Raw genomic sequence first — 12,329 nt, 5'->3', positions numbered from 1 at the left:
ACAAGTTTGCTTAATACCTAGTACAATGGGCAAGGTACAGATTCTCCGTAGACAATTCATAATTATTTTATGTGGAGCAAAAGAAATGCTTTCAGAACTGGTTGACGTTTGAGGCAGTCCAAACTCTTGATGCAATAGCAATGGCTCCATAGGAGAAAAGCCCTTATGTCAGATGAACCCATTTGGCCAGTTCAGGCGCCTGCTTCAAGACACCTGTGTGAAACAAACTGGCTCAGTGATATGATATGTAGATGTGCGAAGAGCTCTGAAAGCAAAGAAAACCTCTCTTTTCCCAGGAAAGTATAGCCACCTTGCAATTCAGAAAGTAAAGTGAGAATCAAATATGTGCTGGCAAGGCACTGGTTTTCAAATGATGAAGTAGTGGGAATGCATTGTACAAATAGCATACAATTACACGGTAGAGTCAAGTTTCAAGGCACTTTATAATAATTAATGTCAACACAGAAATAATTGCTACAGAGTATCTGGCAAAAATATTGCGAAAATGGAAATGAGGATTTTTCTTCTATCTAAAATTGCAATATTTGAAAGAAATGTAGCACACCAATAACTCTACACAAAGACTTTGAGACACGAATGCTTAAGGAACCCAATTCCCTCATTAATCTCAGAGCAACATCATGTAAAATTCCTGAGTAACCCCAGTTCCTTCCTCACAGGGTGGATTCTTGCAAAGACCCTAGAGAAAAAGTCATTAGCTCCAATGTGTCTGTGATTTTATCTAGGTCAAGTCCCATTATATGATTTCCAATTTGGGGGAGAGCTGCCACAGAAAAATAACATGGGTGAAGGTGACCAGCCTTCTCATTAACAATGACAATACACAAACTAAAGGGAATGGTAAAAAAAATCATCTAATCTCTAGAATCTACCTGTTTCAAAGATGAGAAAATGGCGCTGATTTTATAGTGACTTGCAGAAATGGGGCCTCAAGACTATCTACTGGTTGAAGTTTTCAAAATATAGCACTGTTTCTTCTTTCCCAGGGACAGTTTGCCTATTGAAGCTAAGAACAGGACTACAATTTATTAGTAGGAAGAGGAGATTTTGTCTGTCATAACTATATATAAATCTTTATCAGTGGATCACCAAATGTGTGTAATGCAAATGCACTATATCCTGTATTTTTCTTTTCCTTGTGGTAGGAGAGAAATTCAGCTTTATTTTTGAGTTCAGAAAGCAGCAGATCTTTGAGGGCAGAGTTTTAGTGATTCATTTCTTGTGCAACTCGAAGGTCTTTCAGAAAACTTTGGAGGAAGGAGAGTCTCCACATTTGGCACAGATTTTTCTTTTCCTATGTGTGACTTGTTGTTTCTCAAGGTGACTAATAAGACATCTCCAGCCAGAGTCATGAAATGTTTTCTGCTTGAGAAAGAACACGGGTGTTTAGTGTTCTCCAAGGCATTTAGAAGCCGATACTGAATGGCTGGAAGTTAACTGGTTCTGACGGTGATTTAGAGAATATTTAGTTTCCTAGAAAAGAGGGTGCTTTTTTTTTTTTCTTTTCTAAGTAATCACTTGGAAACACAGATCTGTTCCTATTCCTTTTGCACTGCACATTCCTTTTGCTCAAAAACCACTTGATGTATGACTGAATGTATATTTTAAAAACCTGTAAAATCTTGGCCAGGAGTGGTATGTCCATGCCTTTTGATTTTAGATCAAGTTCAAAAATTACTAAGCTAAGCACTCTGTTAGGAATCATTTTTTTTATATAACTTAATATAATAGTTATATATTTTATATTTATATTATATATTATAGTTATCTAATCACTCTTATTTAATAATCCTTACTTTAAAATAAATTAATAAAATTTTAAAAATTATTGAAGAGACTAAATGTTTCTTTATTTCATTCATTTATTTACTCATTCATTCATTCATTCATTCCTTTATATCTAGTAGACTTTATTTTGTAAAAGCATTTTTGGTTCACAGCAAAACTGAGTAAAAGGTACAGTGATTTCCAATATGCCCTCTGCCCCCACATATACAGCCTGCTCCACTATCAAAGTCCTGCACCAGAGTGGTACATGAGACTGTCACCACAGATATAAACCAATCTGTAGTCCCTAAGCACAAATAAAAACACATTTTGTCGTAGTTCACTTAATGTTCTTTGGATTGGCATGCATCACTCCAATCTCTGCCTCTGTTGTCACATAGCCATCTTCTCCCTGTGTCTCTGAGTCCCTTCTCTTGTAAGGATACAAGCCATATTAGATTAGGACTCACCCTAATTCAGCATGACCCCACCTTAACTTGATAACATCTGAAAAGATCCTATTTCTGAATAACATCTCATTCACAAGTATTGGAGGTTAGAACTGCAACATATCTTTTGGGGAGACACAATTCTATTCATAAAAGTCTGCCCTCTGGCCCCCAAATATTCATGCCCTTAGAGGTCTGGGTCTATACAATCTCTTCAGGCAGACGGAAGACAGCCATGTGAGGGAGGCAGATATTGGAGTTACAGAAGCCAAGGGACACCTGGGACTACCAGAAACTGGAAGAGGCAAAGATGGATCCACCCCTAGAGACTTGGGAGGGAACATAACCTTGACAACACCTTGATTTTGGAGTTCTAGCTCCGGAACTATGAGAGAATAAATTTCTATCATTTTAAGCCACCTGGTTTATGGTCCCTTATCAAGGCAGCCTAAGAAATGAATACACACACTGTGGAATGATCTGAAACATACTCTACAATGAGAAATGGTGACACACACCAAGTCCTCCTGGTGAATAGTAATCTGTGGTAGATTGTATTATTTGTTCACAATTCACCCTTCCCTCCCTTCCCCTGTGAATTCTCTAGTTCATGTTGGGTGGAATATATATATCTCTATCCCATTGGTATTGCGTTTCTCCATGTAACTTATTTTGGCTGGTGGGGAAAGAGGAGAAAATTATACTAGATTATTTATTATTTTTGCTTTCAATGACATTTAACTTTTGGAATGATTATCCCTGTGATTCAATGAGGCAGTTTTGCATGTTGCACCAAATCAAGAGAAAAAAGAAAGAATAAATGGGATGCTGAATTCTCAGAAAGAACTATGTCTTTAAAAGAGAAAAAGAAACTACAGGAACACATCATGAATCAAATAAAATAGTTAACTCCTTAAAAATAAATGAAGTGAACTTTGGCTTGTCTTGGTCTTGCTATGGTGGAGAAATAAAGGTCATTTTACACATTCTTCTCATGCTTCATTTTAAAGTCAGAGAATATAGATGAAATCAAAAGAAAACACTAGACAGTGATATGATGAGGGAAAAGCTAGACTAAAATTATAATCCCCTCTTTTTTTCTGGGGAGAGTACATTTCAGAAGCAGAAGCAGGGCCTTGTGGCTTCTGAATTATTTGACTAGAATTCTTTTCCTAGTTGTCCTGGGATTTGGAAATTTTTGCTTCCTAGACTTCCCATATCTTCCTCGTTTAATCCCCTTTGATATGGTTTGGGGAATTATTTTTCCTTGAGTTTTTGCACACAACTCTATTATGTAGACACGATGTGCAGTGAGAAAAGGGAAAATAAATCTAATTCTCTCTTGGCAGATTTTTGATGCCTTTTAATTCTAACCTTGCTACATCTAGACGATTTATGATTTCTTAGCGCTGTCCCTGTTGGGTTGGAAAAAATATAGCTTACCTCACAAATATATTTTATTGCTGTTACCATCTTATCTATTACAAAACATCCTATCTCACATGAGCTGCTGAGTCACCTGTTCCTAACTAAGGGAAGAAAGCCATAAAATCGATTTTAAACTGCTGTGCTTGAAGAAAAAAAGAAAAACAGTCAAATGTTATAGGAGAAACCACCAGGGTGTATACAATAGATTGAGAATCTCTCTCCATAACTACTTTCCTTAAAACAAATGAAATACTATCCTTAGGATATAAAATCAATGTTCAAAAATCAGTTGCATTTCTATATGCTAACAATGAGCTATCAGAAAGAGAAATTAAGAAAACAATCTCAGGGGCGCCTGGTTGGCGCAGTCGGTTAAGCATCCGACTTCAGCCAGGTCATGATCTCGCGGTCTGTGAGTTCGAGCCCCGCGTCAGGCTCTGGGCTGATGGCTCGGAGCCTGGAGCCTGTTTCTGATTCTGTGTCTCCCTCTCTCTCTGCCCCTCCCCCGTTCATGCTCTGTCTCTCTCTGTCCCCCCAAAAATAAATAAACGTTGAAAAAAAAATTTTTTAAATAAAAAAAAAAAAGAAAACAATCTCATTTACAGTTGTATCAAAAAGAAAAAAAAGCACTTAGGAATAAATTTAACCAAGCAGGTTACAGATCTGTACATTGAAAAATATAAGACATTGACAAAAGAAATCTCAGAAGACACAAATAAAAGGAAAGATAGTCATGGGTAGAAATGACTATGCTCATGGGTAGAAAGAACTAATATTGTTAAAAATTTCTGTACTACCCAAAGTGATCTCAGATTCAATGCAATTCTATCAAAATTCCAATGGCATTTTTCACAGAAATAGGACAAACAATCCCAAAATGTGAATGGAACTACAAAAGATCCCAAAACAATATTGATAAGAAGAGCAAGCTAGAGGTATCACACTTTCTGATTTCAAACTACATTACAAGGATATGATAGTCAAACAGTATGGTACAGGCATAAAAACGGGCACACAGATTAATGGAACAGAATGAAGAGCCTGGAAATAAATCTATGCATATATGGTCAATTAATTAATGCCAAAGAGCTAAGGATATATGGTGGGGCAATAATCTTCAATAAATGGCACTGAGAAAACTGAATTGCCACACGCAAAAGAATGAAACTGGATTTCTTATGCTGTACACAAAAATGAACTCAAATGTTTTAAACACTTGACCTTAAGACCTAAAACTGTAAAATTCCTAGAAGAAAACAAAGGGCGTGAGCTCCTTGACATTGATTTTGGCAATGAATTTTTGGATTTGACACCAAAAAGCAAAGGCAACAAAAGCAAAAATAAACTGATGAGATTGCATCAAATTAAAAAGCTTCTGTACAGCAAAGAAAACCATCAACAAAAGAAAAGTCAACCTATGGGATGGGAGAAAATATTTGCAAACGACATTTCTGATAAGGGGTTAATGTCTGAAATATATAACAAATTCATGCAATACAATAGCAAAAAATTAGATTAAAATGAGCAGAAGCACTGAATACACACTTTTCCAAAGAAGACATGTGAATGGTCAACAAATATGTGAAAATACACATATATGTGTATTCACACATATGTCAAAATATGTGACCTTACTAATCATCAGGGAAATGCAAATCAAAACCACAATGAGATATCACCTCATACCTGTTACAATGACTATTGTCAAAAAGACAAGAGATCATTGTTGGAAAGGATGTGGAGAATAGAGAACCCTTGTGCACTGTTGGTGAAAAGGTAATTGGTGCAGCTACTATGGAAAACAGTATAAAGGTTCTTAAAAAAATTAAAAATAGAACTACTATATGATCCAGCAATCTCACTTCTGGGTATATATCCAAAGGAAATGAAAACAAGATCTCAAAAAGACGTACATACTCCCATGCTCTTTGTAGAATTATTCACAATAGCCAAGATATGGAAACAACCTAAGTGTCCATCAATGGATGGATGGTTAAAGAAGATGTGGCCTATATACAATGGAATATTACTCAGCTTTGAGAAATAAGGACACTTTTTTGCAGCAATCTGGACGGACCTTGCAGGCATTATCCTAAGTGAAATAAATCAGGCACAGAAAGACAAATACTAAATGATATCACTTACATGTAGAGTCTAAAAAAGACAAACTCATAAAAAAAGAGACTAGAATGGTGGTTACCTGGGGCTGGGGGGATAGAGAGAAAAAGAGAGATGTTGGTCAAAGAGTACAAACTTCCAGTCATAAGATGATTAAGTTCTGGGCATCTAATGTACAGCATAGTGATTATAACTAATAATACTGTATTATATACCTGAAAGCAAGAAAGTAGATTTAAAACATTCTCATTACAAAAGGGAACCATTCTTATGTGACATGAGGGGGGTATTAGCTAACTTTATGGTGGTAACCATTTTGCAATAAATAAGTATCTCAAATCAACACAATGTATTTCTTAAATTTACATAATGTTATATGTCAACTCTATCTTATTAAAACCAGAAAAACAAACAAACAAAAACAAATGAAATACTACTCTGGAAATCTTTTTCTCCAACAATCATTACTTAAACATGAAACGCTATTGCTTAACCGATTTAACCAAAGAAAGCTAAAGCATTCATCTAAGTACTGGTTCATCAGGAATCAGTGAGACACCTTTAAATACATCCAACAGACACTTACACAAGAACATGCTGGAATATAGTCACTCGATTATTAACTTCCTAGTTGACAGCATGTATTAATTTCAAGCACCTGGCACTTCATTGTTTTACTGAACTGGTTAACCTTTGTTTCCACACAACTTCCCATATTGTCAGCGGAGCGTACTGTGGAAAGACTCCTAGAGAATCAGTTTAAAAGCATGTGGTAGGATCCGAAGGACTGACTGTGCTCTGATTCTGGCCCAGGGCAGAGGAAAGTCAATTTTTCCAAGGGATGATAATGTCAGAATGCTATACATTTAACAAGACATCCTTGGTTATTATTCATTCGTTCTTCATAAAAAGAAAGGAAAATGCATCACACTGACTTTTTCCTGCTCCAAAACCTCGGTCCACAGACAATGTTGGGAATGGCACAGGCCGGAGGGTGAACTGTGGGTGGGGGTATCCACACGTGGGAGATGGAAGGATTCCTGGGTACTGGGCGCTTTCCAGGGTTGGCACAGGGATGGCACTCACGACAGCTGCAAAAACAAAGATGTTGTTTTTATTATTATTTCTTACGTTGTCACCTACAAAGCAGAAAGGAAATGGCTAAACTTTCCCATCTTCAAATCCATGCATGCTCTTCATAGTATCTTATAGGTTCCTTTACTTACCTCTCTTTCCACAAAGTCTCTCTTTTAAAAAGCTCACGCCTCCAGCACCTTACTATAGAACATTACTCCGAGATGTCAAACTTCCCATGGTATCGGTTAAATTTTTTTTTTTTTCAGAGAGTGAGGGAACAGGGGAGCGGCAGAGGTAGAGGGAGAAAGAATCTCAAGCAGGCTCCGCACTTAGCATAGAGCCTGACTCGGGGCAAGATCTCAGGACTACGAGATCATAACCTGAGCTGAAATCAGTAATCAGATGCTCAACTGACTGAGCCACCCAGGCGCCCCCAAAATTTCCTATGGTTTCAAAGAAAGAAACAATGAATCAAGTTACTATAAAAGCACATTAAGGCTTCCTGGTGGGTTTTTTTGTTTGTTTGTTTGTTTGTTTTTTTGTTTTTTTGCCTTTTATTTTCTCCTAAGCAAGAACCCAAGAAATGTTCGGTTGTTCAGAAACTGAATATATTGGGTAAAGTGGGCTAAGGAAATGGGAATTTTATGTTAATTCTGTGAAAGATGTAATGCTCTTGAGAGATGATCAGGTATTGATAGGTATAATCTCATAATCCTACTTAGGATTTTTATTTAAATAGAAAATGTCTTCAAATAGCAAAACGGTACAGCTTAATGACACATTAATTTAAATATAACTAAATGTTGTCTGGGAACACCAAACATTTTTTACTTATACTGGCTTAAACCCACAGATCAATATCTTACACGATATTTCCTAGGTGTATTAAGCATTATTCAATTCCATTATTCAATATCTATTAAATTATATCACATTATAAAATATTTATTCTAATTGTAGTCAAGCTTCATCTTACACTATCTTAGAAAATGTTTAGTATTTCCTACCTCTTTTTAATAAAAAATAAAATTTTAAGCTAGCTCCTGGAATGATCTTCAGCAGTATACTTTTGTCTATTACATTACTCAAGATGTTTCTATTATATGCATTAGTTTTATTTAATTACACCCTAATGCTAATCCTGGAGTTCAACATGCATGTGCATGAATATTTACCAAAGAAAAAGCTTTCTCTTTATCTTATTCCTCTTACATAAGCAACTTCATAATCATTGATACAGATTACTTTGTATTATTTTAAGTTAGTTACAAACAACATGTAGATTTAAAGCATATTTTTTAACCTAAAAGGCAGATTAATTATATTAAATATACAGAATTTTAAATCAAAAGGGCTGCTTCTAGTAAAATAGCTTTTAAAATTACATTCTGGAATTTATTTCCCAGTGTATTTATAATGCTCCTTGAAATGCATATTAACAGGCTTATTTGAATTGAAAAATAAAAAAAATTGGTTTCACAATAAGACTAATTCTTTTAAGTAGGTGAAGTGATGGGTGTTTTCCACAAATTGAATTAAAAACTGTATAGATTTTAATAAAAACATTTTTCAAAGAATTATATTGTAATGGTATAAGTGATATTTCAATGCTTCAAATCCTGTCTTAATATATTGTATTATGTAAAGTACCTCCTAGTGAAAAAAGTTTGCAGATGTATTTTATAATTACTCTCTAAGACTTGGTAAAGCTTTTTATAGGTGTATCTCTTAAAAATGATGAAGTAAGTAACTTGAATGAGTAACAAATACTTTTGAAAGTCAGGCAGTTTCTAAAATTTATACTTGCAGTATAATTGGAGGACAATATCTAGTTGTTACTTGAAACATTATAAAAAATAACTTCAGGTGAGAATTAAAAGTATGGGATTCTGACCTATAATTTGGAAGTTCAAATCATTGAGTGACTGCTATAAAAATCTCATTGTAACAGTCACCCACACATAAATGCAAACAAAGTTTCGTAGTGTTAAGATAAATTAAAAAAATATTGGAATAGAGTTTATGCAAAAAGCAACATTAACCCACAGATGTATGCAGTAAGTGTATGGAAAAAGCCTCATTCATGTCATTAAGTGACAGAATTCTAATAAAATCTTTCTTTACACACAATTGTACAGAAATACTAATTGTAGTGTTAACTCAATCCAGAAGAAAAAACCCAGCAGTTGAAAACTTATGCTCACATAAGTCTATAAAATAACATTTAATTTCAGTTTATAGAAATATTATGTTGCAAAGAAATAAGATAGATGATCAATACAAGACATAAAGATACATGACATTTGTATATAATTCTGTAGGGAAATTAAATCGCAGGTACTAGTTCAAGAAGAAACAAGTGTAAATTTTTGTCAGTGAAAGAGAAGCTTCCTCACATATTTTGTAAATGGATGGTGGTGGATATCAAATTGATATTATTTTTATGCATTTGAATTTATTTAAGAGAGTGGTATATGAAAAAAAGTACATCTTTCACAGGTATTTATAACAAACTCTTTTAAATGTTAAATTCAGAATGTTTCAGGTGATACAAAGTTTTCAAATTAGTTTTGGGACGAACTGAATGAAAATTTGAGAATAAGTGGTTTACAGCGCAATGTCTTATAAAGATACTTTAGAAAGAGTAAATTGGGATATACGAACACATGAACAGACTCGAAAAGAAGAAAAAGAAAATAAATGACAGAGAAAATGGTAAAAAGAATCAGAGATTCAAGCCAGATATCAGCTAAAATGACTATAAATTCCTTAAAGAAAAGAGGTTATAATTTTGTAATCTTTGTGTCTCTTACACTATACTGATAGAGATACTTCTTATTTTTCAAGTGAGTTAATAAGAAGGATTTTCTAGAAGTAATATTTAAAAATCTGTCATTTCAACCCACTGGAGACTTTTTAAGTGGTTTGATGTATTATTTAGTTTCTTACAGTTTATAGTTACTATAGTAATAATGGTAGTGATAATAGACTTGAATACATTTTTAAATAAGAACCATACAATAATATAATGTGTATTTTCAGAAAACTTAAACTCTCAGTCTCCCAGGTAGTCAATTTAATGATATCATCTATCTTACTGATCAAATGGGATCACTGCATAGTCATTAATATAGATTGCCAGGTTGTAAAGCTATCCCTGTGTTGACAATTTTTACCCATAAATAAATGTGACAATGATAGTTTCGCTTAGATACATAGAAGGTACCCACTCCACAAATTGTGCACATTGCCTTATCAATATTATTATTTGAACTTAACCAATATCTTATAATACACTTAGAAAAAGAATTTCATACATATCTCTTGGTTGGAGCTGAATAAATTTGAATGGAGAAACAAAAAATAATTTGGCAAGCCACAGAATATAAAATCAGAGAGCTGAGAGAACCCAAGAGATTAAATTTATATTGCAGTTCCAAGTCTTTCATTATTGAAGAAAGAAATTTTCCTTTCTAAGAGTTTTGCATTTTCACTACTGACCTGGGTACAAATGGCTTGCAAATAATAATTCTTTAAAAAATAATAAACCTATTGCATGTTTCTGCATTTCAGCAATTCCCATAGTTCTATTCCCTGACATAGAATAGTCTGTATTCCAAAGCTTTGGTTCTGAAGTATTTTGATTCATGATTCATTTCTAAAAGGGCACAGAAGTCTACACCTACTTATAACACAGTTGTTGCAGAAATGATCATTCTAAAGTAAGTTGGATACAACACAATGTATTGAAATGCTTTTTAGTATTTTTCTGCTACATGTCAGTTTTAAAAGCCAGAAACACACATCCACATCCACACACACATTCTCTGTCTCTGCCTCTGTCTCTCTCTCTCTCTCTCTTATTCACACTATAGTTCAAAGCATTCGCTGCACTATGTTTATGTAAAACAACTCGGAGAGCGATATCATCAAGAATTTTCAATAAATCTCTGCTCTGTGGACAAAGATGACAAGAAATCTGCTCTGACACAGCTTGCTGACAAGTGAATTTATATCTCACACTGATGCACAAAGATTTTTCAAGTTGAAATTTCCTCACCAAATTACTTAGCTCTCTGAACAGGGCACACTGATATCTGAAAGCTTTTACAACATTCTTAAAAATGTTAGCAATAAACACAACCTATAGGAAATCTAAAGTAGAGTTTTTTTAAGCTACAATTTTAATAAATAAAGCCTTCTGTAGGTATTTTTCAACATGGTACTTGACATAGTTGAGAGAGGTGTTGAAGAGGAGAGGCAGAAAAATAAGAGTAAAGATAATATTTCGAATTGAAAAGAACTTATGTGAAATGATTTCTCATTCTGCCTCTCCTTACCACGTCTTTTCTGCAATGACCGATATATCAGCTGGACTATTTGGAAATTTAGTGCCTATGGCCCTTGACAAATATTTTTTTATCTCCTTCACATTTTCAGGTGTCCATTGGCAAACACTTTTCATGGAATATACACGAAAAAGTCCACCAAAAGTCCACCAAAGTCCTCTTTAGGAAAAGTGTGAACATTCACAAATATGTGTTCTGTAGTTATTCTCCATATCATGCTAAAGAGCCCAGGCACTGAGGTCAAACTGCCTGGGTTCATTATCTAGTTCTGCTACTTTAGCACTGAGTAGGTGTCACAGCCAGTATCTAAAATGCCTCCCATCGAGTATCACTGTGATATTCACATCTTTGGGGAGTTCCCTGCCACATTTCACCAGGGTTGGTCTGGTGACCAATAGAATGTTACAGAAATGCAGAAGAAATTCCACTTCCCAAATCAGGTTTAAAAAGATTGTCCTCGAGGGCGCCTGGGTGGCTCAGGTGGTTAAGCATCCAACTCTTGATCTCGGCTCAGGCCGTGATCTCATGGTTTATGAGATCGAGCCCTGTGTCAGGCTCTGTGCTGACAGTGTGGAGCCTGCTTGGGATTTTCTCTCCCTCTCTCTCTGCCCCCCTGGTTGCTCTCTCTCTCTCTCTCTCTCAATAAATAAATAAACTAAAAAAAAAAAAAAAGATTATCCTCTCTCTCTCCTTTAGATCACTCCCTCTGGGGGAAGCCCGGAGTCACGTCTTGAGGACATGCTGGAAAACCTGTGGACGTGATAGAAGCTGTTGAGAAAATGAGTGCTTGTTTTATGTTGCTTCATTTTGGAGGTAAAGTGTTATGTAGTAATGGATAATTGCTCATTAGCTTGGCAAGTGATTTAAGGTCACTATTTCTTAGTTTTCTCTTTGTAAAGTGGAGATGATAATAGTACCAACTTTGTGGAGTGGCTATGAGGATTTGAGAGATCTTCCTTAGTACAGAAGAGAGAAGCGTCAGGTGTCAGCCCTTCAAAAAAGCTGGTTATTGTTATCAATCTCCAGGGATCCAACAGATCTTAAGATTGTTTGTTTGCACTCAGTAATCCTAGGAAAGCATTCTTGGTCGGATGTAGGCATTCACAGGGGCTGCAGGGTG

The 12,329-nt window shown here is 35.1% G+C and overlaps 1 protein-coding gene across 4 annotated transcripts in view; it reads right to left on the bottom strand.

Moving 5' to 3' along the window:
* The window catches only part of DCC (DCC netrin 1 receptor), a 1,140,843-nt gene that overhangs the window by 38,243 nt on the left and 1,090,271 nt on the right, over window positions 1-12,329 (bottom strand). For all 4 annotated transcript variants that reach the window (XM_045458871.1, XM_045458872.1, XM_045458870.1 and 1 more), the window contains one exon: window positions 6,719-6,874. In XM_045458871.1, the coding sequence (XP_045314827.1) occupies window positions 6,719-6,874 (156 nt within the window). The remainder of the gene's footprint in view (window positions 1-6,718; window positions 6,875-12,329) is intronic.

The sequence above is a fragment of the Leopardus geoffroyi genome, chromosome D3 (genome assembly GCF_018350155.1).
Source record: "Leopardus geoffroyi isolate Oge1 chromosome D3, O.geoffroyi_Oge1_pat1.0, whole genome shotgun sequence".
Taxonomy (NCBI): Eukaryota; Metazoa; Chordata; class Mammalia; order Carnivora; family Felidae; genus Leopardus; species Leopardus geoffroyi.
Note: the sequence above shows the minus strand (reverse complement) of the source record. Positions and strands in the feature narration are given on the sequence as shown.